Source organism: Archocentrus centrarchus, chromosome 10 (assembly GCF_007364275.1).
Source record: "Archocentrus centrarchus isolate MPI-CPG fArcCen1 chromosome 10, fArcCen1, whole genome shotgun sequence".
NCBI classification, from domain to species: Eukaryota; Metazoa; Chordata; class Actinopteri; order Cichliformes; family Cichlidae; genus Archocentrus; species Archocentrus centrarchus.
Window position 1 is genome coordinate 27,028,266 of NC_044355.1, and position 18,171 is coordinate 27,046,436.

Consider the following 18,171-nt stretch of genomic DNA (forward strand, 5'->3'; position numbering starts at 1 on the left):
AAAGCTCAGATCATCTCAAACTGGTTTCTTGAATATTGAGTTCACCTTCCTCAAATGGCCTCCACAGGCAGCTATGGGATGTGGCGGAACGGGAGACTTAATTTTGCGACGCTGCCGTGTCAATATGGACCAAAATCTGTGAGGAATGTTTCCAGCACCTTGTTGAATCTGTGCTGTGAAGGATTTAAAATGCACTGAATGCAAGAAATGCCGTTTATGCGCCCTGTTGAGGGAAAGGTGTAACTTTTAATCAACCTACTTGGCTGTTAGCCTAGTTTAACACAAAGACTAGAAGCAGATAGAAACCGCTAGCTTGGTCCAAAGTAAAAAATGATGCCTGTAACTATGCCCGATGTGTTACTCGGGGCAGTAAACAAAGAAAAAAATGACTCCAATAGTGGGCCCCTAAAAATGAACTTTTCATTTGTCCTTGATACCAAAACAGAACAAAAAGGAAACACAAACAGAACACCACAAGCAGGTCATATATGGAAAACAAATTTAATAGATCTGATTGTACACGAGGATTTTAAAGTAATTTTTAAGTATTTCTCACATGAAAACTCAAAGCATTCAATTATTCAGTTACAATTTGATTTTAGCTTCATCCAGGACTAAAACTCTTTCAAAGACTTAGACATACTTTATTGCAGTCGTCATGGCAGCAAAAGCAGAGCAAAAGCATAAATTGCCTATAATCTAGCACAGCTTTGGTCATATACTTTAAAAATTATTATGGCTTAAGAACGGGAAATGACACATGGGGAATTTAGAGGGTAAAACTGCTGAGAAATCATTAAATAGGTCCAGGGAAGGAGGAACAGCAGCAAGTGATAAACTAAAAAAATCATTTTGATTTTTTTGCTTTCAGTGGGACTGAGAGGTGCAAAGTAGTTATTATTTTTGAATATTTCCCATGTGTCATAACTCAAGACTTAATTTTTATTTTCTTAACAGGTTTCCCCTTTAACACGGCCTAACCCTTGACTAGTCACTGCTCTAGCAGAACACCTATCAGAGAGTGTGAGTGTACAGGTGTCTCCTTTAAACTCTCTTCATGCCTCTCCCCATCAGGCAGGCGAAGATGGTCATCACCATTTTGGGGTTGACCTCTACCAAGTCTTCAGGCAGGGCGTAGACTTTGGCGCCAATCTTCCTCGCCATGGAGATGGCGTACCTGGCAAAAGGAAGGGTCGTAATTAGAAGCATACCACCTCACCACCACAGCATACTGGATCACAACACCCCACTGCTCAGGGTGTATAATGAAATACAACCCCCCCCCCCAAACTACTAGAAATAAACAGTGTGCAGTAGGTGATTACTTGGCATTGTTCAGCTTGTCTTCATCTGACAGGTTTTCCTTTTTAACCAGCACAAAGTTCACACTCTGTGGCTGGATGGCATCTATCAGATCGAGAACTGGAAGACTGCTACTGATCGTTTTGTCCTAAACAGACAGAAGGAGCACACAAAATCACACATCCACAGCCTGCCTGTTCACAAGTAATAATCCAAAATGATTAAACACACACACACACACACACACACACACACACACATATATATATATATATATATATAATTACACATTAATTACTCAAATTTTTGTAAGGAATGCATACTTTCTCTGGCAACGACTATAAAACTCAAACTTACCTTAAAGTTTTTAAAAGATGAACTCTTGCCAGCATCAGACAAAGTCTTGTTGACCCATGAAATGATCAAATCATCTCCAGCAACTACTCCATGTCCAAGGTCTTCAAGGACATTAAATGTATACCTGCATGTGGATGTAAGAATATCAGCAGCTGGTATCAGCAGTTTTAATCCTTAACAAGCACTACATTTCCCATAATCCCCAGTGTCTTCAATCATCAGCATCCTGCTGTTTCCCAGCTTTACTGCTCTTGTGTTTCTTACAGTGCTTGGTTCCCCGATGGCTACATTAAATAGACTCATTGCTCCGACATTTTCAGAACCTGACAGCTTAAATCTATCCTGAAACAGCGGCACCCCCTATCTGTCCCGGACTGTTACTGCAACCCCAACATCTCCAATGAAGCTCTTCTCTGTGGTGTTTTTCCTGTGTCCACGCTTACGTTGGTGTCTCAGAGTATTAGGAGTAAAAAAAAAAGCACCTCCTCATCAGCTGCCACAGCAGCGCCAGGGTCAGAGTAGCATTTCCATCGTACAGGTCCTGTCCACCAATGCCCACCAGGGAAAAACCGGCTTTTTTCTTTCCCAGCTCCACAGCGTAGTTGCAGTTTTCAATCTGTGGTGCACATACAGACGGAGGTAGCAGTAAAGATTTTTTAAATTTGCAAAGTGTTGCATTCTCTACGTATTTACACTTCATACATTGTCCTGATATATTAAATGAGGTCAGTGTATGGACAGGTAATCCCTGTGAGTCAAAAGTTCAGCTTTCAGGCTGATCTAAACACTCAGTTTCAGACAGTTTTTCTACTTTTGACTGTTATTGGTGTGAGTAAGAGGTGATGTCCTTAATTCGGCCATCTTCGGTACACAGCTCTGACCGTGAGCACAGAAGCTCCACCAATCTGTTGCTCAAACTTTCTGTTTATGAGGGGCAGCCAATAAGAAGATAGCTGTGTGAAAGAGAGGGAATGGAGCTGAAACAGCTTGTTTCACACTGTATACAGTGAGGTGCTGCACCAAGGCCTAATTTAAGCCAAACTGTCAATAATGCAAAGCCACTACAATCCAAGAATAAATATGGATCTGAAAATGAGCATAAGTAAACGTCTATGTGTCATTTACCCATGAAACTACTCTTTTTTAAAAAAAATTTTTATACAAAACTCTTCTGTAAATGAAGCAGTTTGTATATTTACCTTTTTTAAATGGCCACTTCCTGTTTTGAATGGAGGATGATTGACTCTGTTGTCCCAGTCCACTGGTACCTTAATCTTTTCATAAAGCTGCAGAATCACCATGGCATTCTGCAGATCACTGCACATACACACAGTGTATGTGAGGAGAACACACACATGTATTTATACAGTAAATCGCACATCAGAGTGCTGACAAACAATACAGATTACATACTGACCCATAGATATGATGAACATGTGGAGAGACACCAAGAGAGTTCATCCAGTTCCTGAACGTCCTCTCCTCCCTGGTCTCACCTGGAGATTGCAAGAGACGGAGTCAGGCACAGGATTTGACTTCAAAGAGGAGTGAGAACGGAAATACTAATCCATGCTTACTCTCCACATTCCAGTCTTGGTTCTCTGGTTTAGTGAGAGCCGGGTGTTTGTTGAAGAGTGTAGCCACAAAGGCCATGTTGAGCTTAGCGTTTCCACTCACGACATCGGCAGCAGTTACAAACTGCCGGCAGCCCAGACGGTCGGCCTGCTGCAGCATGCACTCTGCTCTCTTTGTAGGATCCTTCTCCTGTAACACACACAGACACATAAACATATACATACCGATTGAGCCTAACATTGCAATCACTGACAGGAAAAGTGAATAACACCGACTGTCTCTTCATCATGGCACCCATTAGTGGGTGTGATATATTAAGGAGCATGTGAACAGTCTGTCCTCAAAGTTCATGTGTTAGAAGCAGGAAAAATGGGCGAGCCTGAGGATCTAAGCAAGTTTAACAAAGGCCACATTGTGATGGCTAGACGACTGGGTCAGAGCATCTCCAAAGCTGCAGGTCTCGTGGGGTGTTCCTGCTCTGCAGTGGTCAGTATCTATCAAAAGTGGTCCCAGGAAGGAACAGCAGTGAACCGGTGACAGGGTCATGGGGTGATGCAGGTGGGGAGCACAGGCTGGCACGTGTGGTCTGATCCAACAGACGAGCTGCTGTAGCTCAAAAAAAGTTCTGACAGAAAGGTGTCAGAATATCAGAATACACAATGCATTGCAGTTTGTTGTGTATGGGGCTATATAGTCAGGGTGCCCATGCTGACCTCTGTCCACCACTGAAACCGCCAACAATGGGCACGTGAGCATCAGAAGCTGACCACAAATGGCCCTCTCTTCTCTCACGATGCACTCAGAATGACATCATAATACAATCTTACACGAAGCAGGAAGAAGGTCAACAACAAGTGAGCTTCCGTGCAGCCTCTGATGGCCAAACGAAAAGCTGAACAAACTGACCATTTTCATCTGTGTCATTTGCTACTGTGTGTATAGAAGGGTTAGGCCTGACTAGAATAGCACTAAAAACAAAGACTCTACAAGGCAAACAATATGGATGAAGGCTTTAAAGCTGCCTTTTGAACTCACATATAGACCAGTCATTTCAATGTCAACTCGAGGAACGCCCTCTTTGCTGCCATCTGGGGCAATCTGCTCAAGCAGGTGGAAGTATGCCTTGGAGTCCTGCATGGAAACAAAAGTGCACAAACGCAAAGGCAGACACGTCAGACCACACTGATGTTTATTCCCCACCACAAATGTGGCATTTATTCTCCTGACAGCTGATTTCAAGAGCATCATGCAAAATAAACATGTACTTACACATTTTTACTAGAAGCAGATTACAGCTCAGTGCCCTTAATTATCTAATTATCTGTATTTTTTAATAATTTATTGAACACATTTAATTTCAATGATTAAAAAAGCTTAAATTAGACCTAATACAATAATTTTACAGAGATTATTTGCACATATTCTGACCTTACCCTTTCAAAATCTGGTCATGTTTAATCTAAACAATCACCACCATTTATGTAACAGCATAAATATGACATAAAAAAAGAAAAGCATAACAGGTCCTGTTTAATGACATAAAAATTATTTTCTGCCCAGGAAACAACATAAAACAAGACCTAACTCAGGCACACAGCGCTGTGTGAGAGGGAAAAGCACTGCAGTATAACTCATGAATTAAGTTTTTATAGTGTCGTAGAAATATTATAAGATATGGATATCTCAGAGACATTTTCTTACCTTGACATCGCTGGAAAAGTTTGATATGGACATCCCAACTTTCTTTAAATGGAAATTGGCCCAGCGGAGGAGTAGCTCTTCAGGACTGAGTTTCATCAACTGCTCCAGACTCTCCCCGTCCTCTAGCAACGCTGCAATAGCTGCACACACAGAGAGAGGAAGAAATGACTCTGATGCCTCGGTGGGGAGTTACTTCAAATCCAATATGCATTTAAAGGACAGTTGCTATATTAAGGTCCATGTTTTTATCCTTGGACTCTGCTACAGTATGATTTACGGCTCAGAATAAACCTTATTTATGTCACATTGGGCCTTGGTGCAGCCACTCCATTCCCTACTATCTTTTCAGCTCCTCTGCTGATTGGCTGCCCCTCACAAACAGAAGGTTTGAACATGGGTCAATGAGCCAAGAGTAGAAAAACAATCTGATATGGAGCATTTAGAGCAGCCTGAAGCCTGAGCTTTTGGCTTTCAGGAATTACATATACTTATACCAAACTCATTATTTGAAAGTTTAGCCACCATCCTAACAGTTTATATACACTGCCTGGCCAAACAAGTCACCACCTAGGTTTAATTAAGCAAATATGAAAGAGCCGTCCACTGGATAATTACTGCAGTGATTCATTTATTTCAGCTGGCAACAGGTTGTTGATCCAACAATGTTGGATGCCATAGCTAGTGGTCGTGGAAAAGATGCTGTTCTGTTTCAGAAGGGTTAAATTATTGGCATGCATCAAGCACAAAAACTGACTATGGAGATTGCTGAAACTACTAAAAGGACTGTGGGGATCATTTTCATCGTCTTTGAGGAAAAAATGTGGTCGGAAAATATCTGGAATAACCATGATAGAAAATCACTTAAATGTTTGGAGAAATCAGATCACAAACAATCAACAGTAGAACTCACAGCTAAGTTTGATATTCAAAGTAAGAGAATTTCCATATGTACATTGTGAAGACAGCTCAAGGGATTGGGATTAAACAGCTGTGCAGCCCTAGGAAAACCACTTCAGTTTGCTAGTGAGCACAAATGACTGGACTCTGGAGCAATGGAAAAGGTCATGTAGTCTGATGAACCCAAACCTACCCAGTTCCAAAGTGAGGGGGATGCATCAGGGTTCGAAGAGAGATGGATGAAGTGATGCACCCATCATGCCTATTGACAGCGTTATGATCTGGGGCTGTTTCAGCCCCAGTCGGTCTGGTCTACATTGAGCAATGTCATATTGCTCAAAAAAAATGTGGTCAGCTGAGTGTCCTGAGCGACCAGGCTTTTCCATCAATAGATTTTTTCTTTCCTGATGGCACAGGATTATTCCAGGATGACAAAGCCGGGATTCACTGGGCTCAAAATGTGAAAGAGTGGTTCAGGGAGACATCGTTTTAACTTGGAGAGTGGCCTGCCTGAGTCCAGACCCCATCGAGATTCTTTGAGATGTGGTGGAAAAAAATTTAGGAAGCTGCCTAACTCTCCTAATATCAATATAAGATCTTGGCAAAAAAAAAAAAATGTATGCAACTCTGGACAGAAATAAGTATAGTGAGATTGCATATGCTTAAAGAAAAGATGTCACAGGCCCAATTTAAGCCAAACTGTTTCACAAATAATGCATGCTGTCATTAAAGTTAAGGGCAGTCCAATTAAATATTTTAGAGTGAGTCACTTTTTTGGGGCCAGGAAGTGTAATGATAGAAAATATAGGGGGAAAAAAACATAATAGGTTCCCTTTAAATTTCATTTTATTTTTTCACAGCTTAAATTTGATGCAAAGCTCCCCTTCCACAGACAACTCTACCTGCACATGCACTGCTGCATACCGTACCTTCATTGCGACTCAGCTCTATATCAGCAAACAGTCCAATCTTGATAATCTGCCAGAGGAGCCCGAGCACCAGATGAGGTTTGCCCTCCTTCAGATCTTGCGCTCCAATGTTGACGACCTGACACCCGATGGCTGAAGCCGAATTCAGAGCCAAGTTCAGATTCTCCTGTTGGATATGAAAAGTCAGAGGTTAAATCACACTGAATAAGCACATGACTAAGTAGCAAATGTAAGCAGCTGACCTGTTTGGTGAAAGGAGTGAGCTTCTTTTTGTTGATGGTTCTCTCATCAATGGTGTCAGGCACAGAGAGGTTGATGAGTTTACTGCAACAGTGAATGTGAGGAAAGCATCTTAGCACGCTGGCTGGACGTGACATTTAAAAACAACAGTCTCAAGATAACTTAGCTTTACCAGAGCACGATGCCATCTCCGACAGCTCTGAACAGGTCCTCAGTGTTGGGGTTAATGGGTAGAACGTGCTTACAGTCTGGCTCTTTCTCCAAAGCAGAGTTGATGTAGTTGGCAAAGGCGAAGCGTTCCTGCTCTGGAACACAATGAAGTCAGGTGTCAGATCCTTTTCTGTGATGATGTTTGATCAGAGATTCGTGTGATAGGTGACAAACGGTGATTATATCTAGCGTTACTAACCAGAGATTGAATGTTGAGTTCCTGCACTTGAGAGCTCGCTGGTGCCCCCGATGGCTACAATGCCTTGTTTCTTGTTGAGAGCGCTCTTGAAACTCTGGGCCATGCGGTCATCCTTCAGGTCCTTGAAGATCTGAAAATATAATATATGCAAACACACACACGCACACACCAGCTTAGAGCCAATCAAACTATGATTACTGTATATTCCTCAAGGCAACGATCGATGTAGGTCATTTATAGCTTAATATTTTATGACAGTTTGCCTTTCTCAATTTTAGTTTCTAATTAAGTAAAAACAGTAACGGTACATTAATATCTAAACAGATTTTAATATAATTTGGTTAGTTCTTGGGTTAAACGTCTGTGAGTTAACTGTTAGCAAAGCTGTTAATTACTATACTTAGTTAGTTAGTGTTACCTACAGCCTCGAACTCCGATAATTCAATTTTGCTGTCCTGGTTTATGTCCAGCTTCTCGAGGAGTTGCCTGAGCTGATATCCAGGGACTGGACAGCCAACCTCTCGGAAGAGACTGCCAAGTTCATGGGCACTGATGTAGCCATTGCCATCAGCATCTAGACATGGGAGGGGTTCGAGGCAGGAGGGGCAGCGTAGAAAGGAAAGAACACTTTATTTAAGCCTAAACTTGTATTCATTATTTACAACTGTCACAACACAATGAGTGTTCCAGATATCTATACTTAAAACAAACTGCACACAAAAGAAGCTCCTTTCTTATTGTTATATAGAGAAAATAGCCAGAAAAGAGTAATATGGTTTTCAAAAATAGGATTCATTGGCCCTCATTCACTAATACTACTAATAACATTCACTTAAGCTATGAATTCATACAGGTTATGGACTAAAATATGCTGCTACTGTGAGCCAAAATGCATTAGTATCGCAACAGCACTGTCCATAGTATGAGTCAGCGCCCTAAAGTCTCAGCTGTGTACTTAGTAGTATTTTCAATTGAAATGATGTGCAAATCACAGCATTCTCTTCTCTTCTTATGTTTTACACAGTTTCCCAATGTTTTTGGAATAAAACTTGTTGAACTAATCCTTTAGATGATAACTGGAACACAGCTGTATCAAAGCTTCTGTCTGCCAGATGTGGCACATGCACACAAGCACGCACAAAGAGAGATGTTTCACAAATTGATGTGAAACACACACACACACACACACACACACACACACACACACACACACACACACACACACACACACACACACACACACACACACACACACACACACTTTTACTCACCCACTTTCTGAAAAGCCTCCTTTATCTCCTTTATCTCCTCAGGACTGAAAGATTTTGACATTCTGACACCTACGAGTCACCTGCACAGGCAAACGGAGCGCGTAAGTGGTGGTACAAACTCTTGACACAGATCATCAGAAATAATGACTTTTAAAGGGTTTTGAATGGTGATTAGTTATGCATGCGTTATCACTCAATTGATTGCAGTGCTTCAATTTAACCCTCTGTCCATAATTGTATTTTTAGCAGTGCATATTTTCATCAGTGATCAGATTACTGCTGTCTGGAATACAGTTTTCCTGCTACACTATGCTTTTAATTATTTGCATAAGACACATGGCTGCACTTGAATAAAGCAGTATCCCTAAGGACAACACACAGACATTTGTTTATTAGGATGGCTCATTGCTCTGTTATCTTTGTCTATAGGCTGCAATAGTACCGCGTGTTCATTATTTCTCCATTTACTGCTAAATGCTTCAGTCCATACTGCAGCTCTCAGATAGCAAAACCCTGTTAACTCATTCAGGAAGAAGCCAGGAGCTTGGTCTATTAAAGACAGGGCCATTTAGCAGTGTAGTTACACCAACCTACCATCGCTTATGTCTTCTAATAGAATAAAATGGGTTGCCACTGGTATATAATTCTAAAGCAGGAGGTTATTGTTGTACCTTATGTAGATAGTTATTTACACCTCTTCATTAGGTGCACCTGTACAATTGCTTAACAAAATATCTAATCAGCCAATCACATGGCAACAACTCAGTGCATTTAGGTGTGTAAACATGGTCAAAACGAGCAGCTGATGTTCAACCTTAGCGTCAGAAAGGGCGAAAAAGTGATAGGAAGGCAACAGTAAGTAAAATAACCACTAATTATAACCGAGGTATGCAGAAGAGCATCTCTGAAGGCGCAACATGTCGAGCCTTGAAGCAGACGGGCTATAGCAGCAGAAGACCACACCAGGTGCCACTGCTGTCAGCTAAGAACAGGAAACTGAGGCCCACCATCTCAAGCTGGCTTCTTGAACATGACAGTGACTTCACTGTATGCAAATGGCTTCCATCCAAAGAGGACCTTTGGGATGTGGTGGAACAGGACATTTGCATCATGGATGTGGAGTTAACAAATCTACAGCAACTGTGTGGCGCTATCACGTCAGTATAAATCTCTGAGGAATGTTTACGACAGCTTCCTGAATCTATGCCATAAAGAATTAAAGCTGTTCTAAAGGAAGGGGTAACTAACTGTAACCAAATGTCATTAAGGATAACTTTGTACTGCCACCCAATAGGCTAATGCAAGAGATCGTTGACTGCATCTGTTTTACCTGGAAAATATATTTACATTTTATCAGATCAAACCTTCCATAGCAAAAACACAACTCTGCCTAAGCCTGACAACTTACTGGGTTGTGCAATCCATCAGATAATGTTACAGAACTGTGGATATACTGGAGTGAGATTAGGCTGCACTGTATATGATTTAGTTAAGAAAGAGTTTTCTGCTGCAGAGAGCAGAGCCCGGTTACTAGAAGACCTGCCAACTTGATATATTACACACACAGGCAATCAATAAAAGCTAAGGCAGGAAACCAATAAAATTCAGACAAACAAAGCATTATTAGCATGAGATATCATTGCTGTCTAACTGAAAATATCACATAGAAAAATCTGAGAATTTGGAAGTAAGAAAAGTCATAAAATTTATTTTTATGCTGCTAATTTTGACTCTGTTTGGATACTCTCCCAAGATATTCTTAATTGCAAGCATTTTACCTCTGTGATAAATAGTTTTGTATGTTTTTTTCAAAAAAACCCAAACAAACCCGGTTTCCGATCAGGGCAGCATCTCTTGGGGAAGAAAAAAACCAAACAAAAACACTCATGCACCCTGATCATGTTACAACGTCACAAACAAAAAATCAGGCAAAACTCGAGCGTCAACATGCAAACGGTGGTTTCTCAAGCAGATACACATGGATACAGGCGCTTGAGTTCAAGACTAATAATATCTCTATAAAAACTAGAAACAAATGCACCTTCCAGGGTTTCTGTTAAGAAGAAAACTGTGGTGGGCAGATAGCAGTTAATCCCCAGGTTATTTAAATAATGAATGGAGAAGCATCTCTCCTGATGCAAACCAGGCCTAAATATGTGCAACATATAGAGAAAATATATTACGCCACCACCAGGTATCACTGCCTGAGGAAGAACAATCCTTAAGAGGGTCATGTCCTTGCCACTAAATGCAAATCATATTATTTTTTTGCACAAATGAACCATCTGAATTTGAATTCAAATTGTTTCTCAGTTGTGACACGTGATACTGAGTGAACAGCACTGCAGCAGCACAGCCCACTGTAAAAAAAAAAAAAAAAACACTGTCTGGATGCGATCTGTACTCCAGCTTATAATTATGATAGCAGCATTAACGGTCCATTAATGGAGTCAAAGAAGCTGGTGCACATGATTGATGTTTGTAGCCTATGAAGCCTGACACATGTTCAGCATGACGGTGCGTTTCACATGGCTGCTGCTGCCGCACTGTCTGCCAATCACACTCCTGCGCTCAGGTGGCAAAGCCCACCTCCATCTCCGTTTCACAAATAACTGCTAAACGTGTTGTGCAAGCTTGAGTTTTATCAGACAGGCTGCAAATAACGGGCTGTAATATGACATATACTGCAAATGTAACTTCGATTTAAATAGTATTCCTAGAAGACAAAGTCATGAAATAATAATATATTAGGTGAAATTGTTGGGTGGGAAAAAAAATACTTCCAATATCTAAACTACCCGGTATGCATAAATACTGCGTATTTTCAGTACTATCTCTAAATATATCCCCACCTAAGCTGTAAAATGTTTTTTCCTAATGAATGAAGAGCAGCTATATAATATAAGTCTTCGAGTCAGGAGAAAACGCCCTTAAACCCTCCTTTCTCTTACCTGAAGTCAGCTGATGGAGCCCTGTCAAACCACCCTGGGGGACGAATCCCTCTGTCGGCCTCTCGCTGCCTCTCTGTCCCGTTTTCAACTGCTGACACCGCCCGGTGAGCGGAGCCGCTCCGCCCTCTCAGCGCCACCCCTTCCCAAACCAACCCCTCCTGCTCCCAGCAGTCAATCTGAGCACAAAGGTTCAGCATCATCATGGGAGACAATAGCTTTCATTTCTAGCAAAATTTCACAAGAGTATATAAGTTTACATTAATAAAACAGAGAGAAAAATTAATTCAACTAACTAAAACTCACTTATGGCCAACTTATACGATAATGCTAAATATCTGTAATGTAAAACACTTGCACTAGTTTAATTAGCATTAGTAGCTTGTGTTTAACAATTTCACAGGTTAAAACCTTTGGCGCAGACACGAGGTAAGTTATATATCATGTAATGAGGAAAAATAACTATTTTAGCCTATTTATACTATGTTTATAGCACTATATAAACAAAGTCCTTCCAGAGGCAGAGACGGGATCTTGTAACCCCTCTGGATATCGATTTTCACAGTTATTTTGATGTGTTGTTTAAATTAACCTCAATATCAGTTGACAGGAGGGCATAAAAAGACCATCTAATGAATCACCAGCCAAATATAATAATAATAATTACAATAATAATGATAGTAATTCATGTTTTTGGTATGTTTAAAGATATAGTAAGTAATTTTTGAGTTTATTTAATAGAAAAAAATAATGTGATACTCATAAATGTACATTGATTAGTGTGTAATTACGTCTTCCAACGAACTGATGCATTGTCATAAACTTAGAATTAATCGATTAAAAATGCATAGGAGCTGTAACTGGTTTGTGGAAGCTGCCATTGGCTAGTATGCCTTATAAGTTACTTTTCACTTAAAGATCACAAATAGCTCTTTCAAACTATAAATGACCATTAAACATTTTTACATGTATGTTTTCTTCATCTCTTTCTCATTATCTTTCTCCTTCTCCACCACTCACTGCTCTCTCTTCCCTTATTTCCACCTCATCCTCTTCCTCCTCACCTCAAGCCTCATCTCCTGAATTGAAGTCAGAGCTCTAACACACAAAAATGTGGATAAACATGATTATTTATTCCCGATTTAGTTATTTCAGGAGATTAGACAAGTGACCTCTCTGGCTAAAAAACAGCTGGTTATAAGCTAACATCATGCTAGATAATATTAGGCTTAAATGTCCTAAAAATCACACTTTCCCTCTGATAAACAGTTGGATTATATTCTAACATCATATGAGAGTTTATTGGCTAAGTGTCTGAGTCCAACAATGTCAGATCTACTTCAAAATAAGTTTCACTAATGACAGCTAACAGAGGCTAACCGCAGCTAACAGAGGCTAACAGCAGCTAACAGAGGCTAACATCTGCAAACAGAGGCTAACAGCAGCTAATAGAGGCTAACAGCTGCAAACAGATGCTAACAGCTGCAAAAACAGCAGGGCTTACTGACAGAACAGTTCAGGATATCCTCAACAACTCACCTCAGGACCATTGTCATTGGACATAAGTGAGCTTCACCGACTCTTCAACTGGTATCGGACTTCTTTCACAAAGTTTTACAGCCTCCTCCAGAGTAAATAGACGTGAACACTTACTGACAGTCCTAGCTAGGATTATGCACCTCAATTGAAAGGGGGTAAAAAAAACAAAATTCAGTTCACTGCAAACTGCAATCTACTGATGCCTAGCAGTGAGATTTTACACACTGTACCTTTAATTTCAGTCTTTTACAGTTTGATTCAAATTATGAGCTTTTTAGCCAAAATAACACAAAGCTAAAGAGATGGTGCCCAGGAAGAGGAAAAAGTGGCCAGAAATCTCTACTGTGAAAAAGCTGCTTTTTCAAAGAAAATATATTAGCATAATATTTTCATGTGAAACATGTGAGCCATTTAGGAACACTCTTCCATTATTTACAATTTAATATCTAACCTATTTATAGTTCAGGGGTTGCCACACCCATGTGCCACTGAAAGAAAACCATTGACAAATGTTTTTTAATCTAATGTGTCACTCCTATGTCTAGACAAGCAAGAGAAAGTTTAATATGAAACATATTCTCTCTCAACATGCTATAATCAAGCATGTCTTTATTTGGGTAACATAAATCCAAAATTATAAACAACAAAACTGTACAGAGAGATACTGAACTCATTATGTCAACTTGAAATCATAAAATGTATCAGCATCAAGAATGTGAGCTACATTGTTTTTAAACTGCAGTCCACTTCAGATTATTCCACAGATTGTTACATTTTCTGATACAGTATATATCAGTGAGTGTAACTTGTGTGTAAACTGTCAGAGCCCTGCTGCTCCTGCCAGTCTGTACATGCTGGAATTCCTCCTCCTCTCATACCTTTCCTTCCTCCCCCTGTTGTCTCTCTCTCTTTTCTGGACTGATGTGCTGAATCTTGTCAGAATTGTCAGAATTCCTCAAGTGAGGCTGAAACCCAGGGAGAAATTTCCAGAAGGCCGCATCTCTGTTCACCACCCTTTTTCAGAGGAACACAGGGGAGGGTTTCAATTCATAGCTAATGTTATTGTAATGCATGAATACAGCAATGCAGCAGTAAACTGAAACTAGCATCTAGTCTTCTTTGTAACCTTACATTAGCCTGGGTTAATGAGTGCTGGATTAGACCGCAAACAGTAAAACCCTAAATTACTCACCATGCCTCTTATGTGACTGAACCTAATTGCAACAGAGAATGAGCTGTGTTTGCCCGAGCCTACATCACATTTTCTTTTAACAAATGAAAAAACCGGTCACACACTTTTACTCGAGTATCCTGTGAAGTTAAACCCAGTTACACCCAGTGTACAGTTTTTATGAAGGGGGAAACTTTCTAGAAACCAAAATCATGTAAAAGGTCTTACTGTGCATCTTTGTTCATCATCTCATGTCATGTTTTTGTGGACATAGTGAGTCTAATCAGAGTAGGGAGCAAGTGAAAAACCTATGTGGGAGCTCAGTAGTGTTCAGGGTGTTTAATACCCGAGTACAGTAGGAGCACAAGAGGCACGGTGAGTAATTTAGTAGGGTAGCCCGGGGGTTCGTTGTCACACTGCTTGTTACCGCCACACTGGAGGGTGCATGAAAGTGGGTTGATATTACACATTTGACCTGACAGTCTGTTTTGCAGCGGTCATTTTTGTGGAACACACAAAACTTTGACATGAGGAGTTATTTTGTAATTTTCACGGGTCAGAGTAATTTTTTGTGTTGCTGTTGTTTTTGTATTAAAAACTCATATAAGTCATTTAAAAGTCAGACACTTGTTAAAAGGCTGAAGCTACCAGCTTTGATTTGAGTCGCTTTTTCCATTAGCATGCTAAAGCCATGTGGGAACTAGCTCAAAATGTTCGTCAGTGTTGCCTCACAGGTGCTGGGCCTGAGTATGAGAAACACTGATCCCAGAAAGACAATATTCAGCCACTCATCAATAGCCGCCCCAAGGAAGTATGAGAAAGATCGTACTCCTGGTAATCCAGGGGCACCTTAAGCTTCAGTTTAATGAAGGAATGGTTACTGAAGGATGTTATAATGATTCACACAGGAGTAAAAAGTGTGACAACCAACCCCTTGTTTCTGGTACCTTGTAATATTACACTTAAAATAATAATGTTTATTGAATTGTTCCAAATACAATTTAAAAAAATAGCCCATGCATGTGACTGGAATGATATGAAAAGTAGTTCTGAATTGAAACACTGTCCACAGATAGGGATTTGTGAACGCACCCACACAAGGACCTTGGATTTGCAAGCTGCAAACCAGCTCATGTGATAACACTGATAGCATTTGAGTAAGCCAAACACGCTCCAATTCAGCATTGTTTGGCCTCCAGTAACGAGTGTGTGAGACACACTGGAAAGACATGGAAACAGAAAGAGGCATGGACAAGCAGGAGACGGAGAGAGCTCGCCAGCCAAAACACACAGAAGCTCGCAGTATGCAAAAATGTGCTTCTTATCCACCTAAAGATTAAATGTGATTGCACTGTAATGCGGCCAGGTTTCTTTGGTGTGTGTTAATCACAGTAAATAGTGGTAAACCATTAAGCTGCATTACACTCTCACAAGATAACAGAGCTTAAATGACACTTTGCAGGAAGCTGGAAATTAAATAATGAAGTAACTGAAGACATTTTGTACGACAGGAAATTCACAGGTGCAGCGAATGACTGTTCCATCCAGTGTCAGTGTGCAAGCATACACAACACAGGGTCCCAAAATGCATTCAAATGGAGTGCGACCCTGATTAAAAGCTTCAATCAAATCAATACCTGCTGTTTGCCTGTTAACGAGCACCGGCGCTCTCTGAGCGGCACACGAGAGGCGGGAATCACCATAGCAACACTGTCCACGATGACAATGGTACCATGATAGATTCTGTGATACAGAATACATTGCAAGACGATAAATAGTTGCTTTTGATGATGCTGGCTGTATCATCATGAATAGAGTTGGGACTGAGCAGACACTTGTATGACGCAAACAGCTGAAGTATAATGAGGTGATGTGATTTTGAAAGATGGAGCCACTTTTTTGAAAGAGTAGATGTGTTTTCAAATTTAACATGTAGATGATATTAATAGAATTACTGCGGCACCATTATATTTAAAACAATACGAGAAAGAAGCCGCTTTGATATTCTCTACTGCTCTAGCTCAGTCCCACCTGTACTAGCGAGAAATATATTGTCCAGCAGAAAACATTTCCTGGAATAGTTTGAAAATAAAAAAAAGAAACTGAGCTATTTCCTCTACTCCTAGCTGTAATTTAGGATGCCATCCGGGGCTGAACTCTTCATTAAAATTCCTCCCATGCTTGGTGATTTGATCTTCCCAAACCAAACTGTGGAAGTGGCAGAAAGGTGCCCTGATGGTTTGTGAAGTCATCCCCAGTCGTGGCACTGCTGCATGATCTGTTGTGCATATGGTGAATTATCCATCGTGTACCTGCTCCTGGCTGAACTTACACACTTTCACACTGCTAGGTGTGAAAAGACAGCGCTATTAAATAAGAGTTGGAGTTATGTTAATGAGGCTAAAACCTCCAGTTAGCTATGAGATAATATTGTGAGGCCACCCTTCAAACCAATATGACCGGAGATCTGTGGAACTTTCATTCGTTGCTCTTTTCGCTGTGTGGGACTGGCATAAGCGGCTGCCTGTTATTAGCTGCCATTTCTCTTCTTGGGTAGAAATTAAAGCCACTTTATTCTGTTTGACCTTTCAGGCTCTTGTTTTCATTGTGCTTTGTCTGAAAAATTGTTACCCCGCTAGAGTCAGCGTGCCATCAGAGCCCTTTTCCTCCCCGTTCTTTGCCACTGCTTTCTGCTCCTTCCTCTCCTCACAGGGAAAAGAAAGCATTACAAGAAGCTGCACTTGCTAAATTGAGGTATTAAAAGCATGAGAGGATGTTCCATCACACACTGTGTTTGTGAACAGCTTTGACCTCTGACCTCCACTGTACACTCATGCTGATTCAGTAAAGGAGTGGGAGTAAAGAATGTGGACACTTCCATTGTTGCTCATGGAAATTATTTTTTGTTGTTGCTTTTTTTTTTTTTTGCTTTGTTTTTGTAAGACGCTAAGCATTTGGTTGCATGTCATCCTGTCATCTAGGCAAATCAAACTCTAGTGTTGTAACTTTACTCCTGTCCTGTTGTTGCACCTCATTCCAGGCATTTCTGTCCCTTAACCACACCTACAGGTAGCCTCAGTCAGCTGGGTATCATCATGCAAATCTTTTAAAATTTGTTTGAGGACAAAAAAATAAGTATGAATTATAAAAGTCTGGAATGTTTAAAGCTGTGAGGGAGGATGTTTTCTTATGTTGTTTAAACAAGCTCATCAGGGAGGGATGGTTCTAGGCTGGCCCTCAGGAGAGCAGCGCTCTGTACCAACACCACACCCATGTTAAAGTCACCCCCCCAACCCTGCCTCCTCCCTCTTAAGCCCACTTGTCCTTATTTGGTCGTGCTGTCAGCTCGACTGATGATTGGTTGAGTGAAAATCATTTTGACTGACACACGCACTCACTTGTGCAGGCTTGCACACACCTTTAAGCTTGTTCTCAGCATCTCCTGCGTGCACACAGGTACAGACATGAGAAGTGCTTTTTTTTCTGTATCAATTGCAGCTTAAAAATAATGCAGTTACACAACAGCAATAAACCCAGTAAACAATAATTTGTCTTTCCCCTCAAATGTTTGCTCTGCAGATTCAGTGTTGAAAGTCTGGAGTGATGTTTGAAATGTTTCATGAATGATTCAAACAAGCAGACCAGAAAACCCTCAGTCTGCATACCTGATTCTGCAGGCACAACAGCATCTTAACATCGGGGAAGTTTCTTCTAAATCTGCTGGATGTCTATGAGGAGACACTGAAAAATCCAAAGCAGCATTCCAGATCCCAAAATACACCACACGCAGCATTTTAAGGAAGCAGCTTATCAGCAAGTTGAGGAAGCTGAT

The 18,171-nt window shown here is 40.7% G+C and overlaps 1 protein-coding gene across 2 annotated transcripts; it reads right to left on the reverse strand.

Annotated features, from left to right (window-relative positions):
• Positions 1 to 491: 491 nt before the first annotated feature.
• LOC115786979 (plastin-3-like) lies at positions 492 to 11,716 on the reverse strand. 2 transcript variants are annotated; one of them, XM_030739517.1, is made up of 16 exons: positions 11,633 to 11,716; positions 8,682 to 8,761; positions 7,833 to 7,984; positions 7,411 to 7,540; positions 7,174 to 7,306; positions 7,004 to 7,085; positions 6,762 to 6,927; positions 4,936 to 5,075; positions 4,270 to 4,365; positions 3,237 to 3,423; positions 3,077 to 3,155; positions 2,859 to 2,976; positions 2,142 to 2,275; positions 1,660 to 1,783; positions 1,326 to 1,450; positions 492 to 1,177 (listed from the first exon to the last, which is right to left on the reverse strand). In XM_030739517.1, exons 2-16 carry the CDS (start codon positions 8,740 to 8,742, stop codon positions 1,045 to 1,047), a joined length of 1,860 nt encoding a protein of 619 aa, XP_030595377.1. In that variant the 5' UTR covers positions 8,743 to 8,761; positions 11,633 to 11,716; the 3' UTR covers positions 492 to 1,044. The 2 variants fall into 2 exon arrangements, with proteins under 2 accessions (XP_030595377.1, XP_030595378.1); XM_030739518.1 differs by lacking the exons at positions 8,682 to 8,761; positions 11,633 to 11,716 and having other exon boundaries at positions 7,829 to 7,970.
• Positions 11,717 to 18,171: the final 6,455 nt, after the last annotated feature.

Bases quoted from the DNA above. Each gene is read 5' to 3' on its own strand.
- LOC115786979 (XM_030739517.1), bottom strand. From the start codon at position 8,742: ATGTCAAAATCTTTCAGTCCTGAGGAGATAAAGGAGATAAAGGAGGCT. The intron at 7,086-7,173 runs GTAAAGCTAAGT...TCACTGTTGCAG, and splicing joins GGAGATGGCATCGTGCTCTG to TAAACTCATCAACCTCTCTG. The intron at 4,366-4,935 runs GTAAGAAAATGT...GTTTCCATGCAG, and splicing joins ACTTTTCCAGCGATGTCAAG to GACTCCAAGGCATACTTCCA.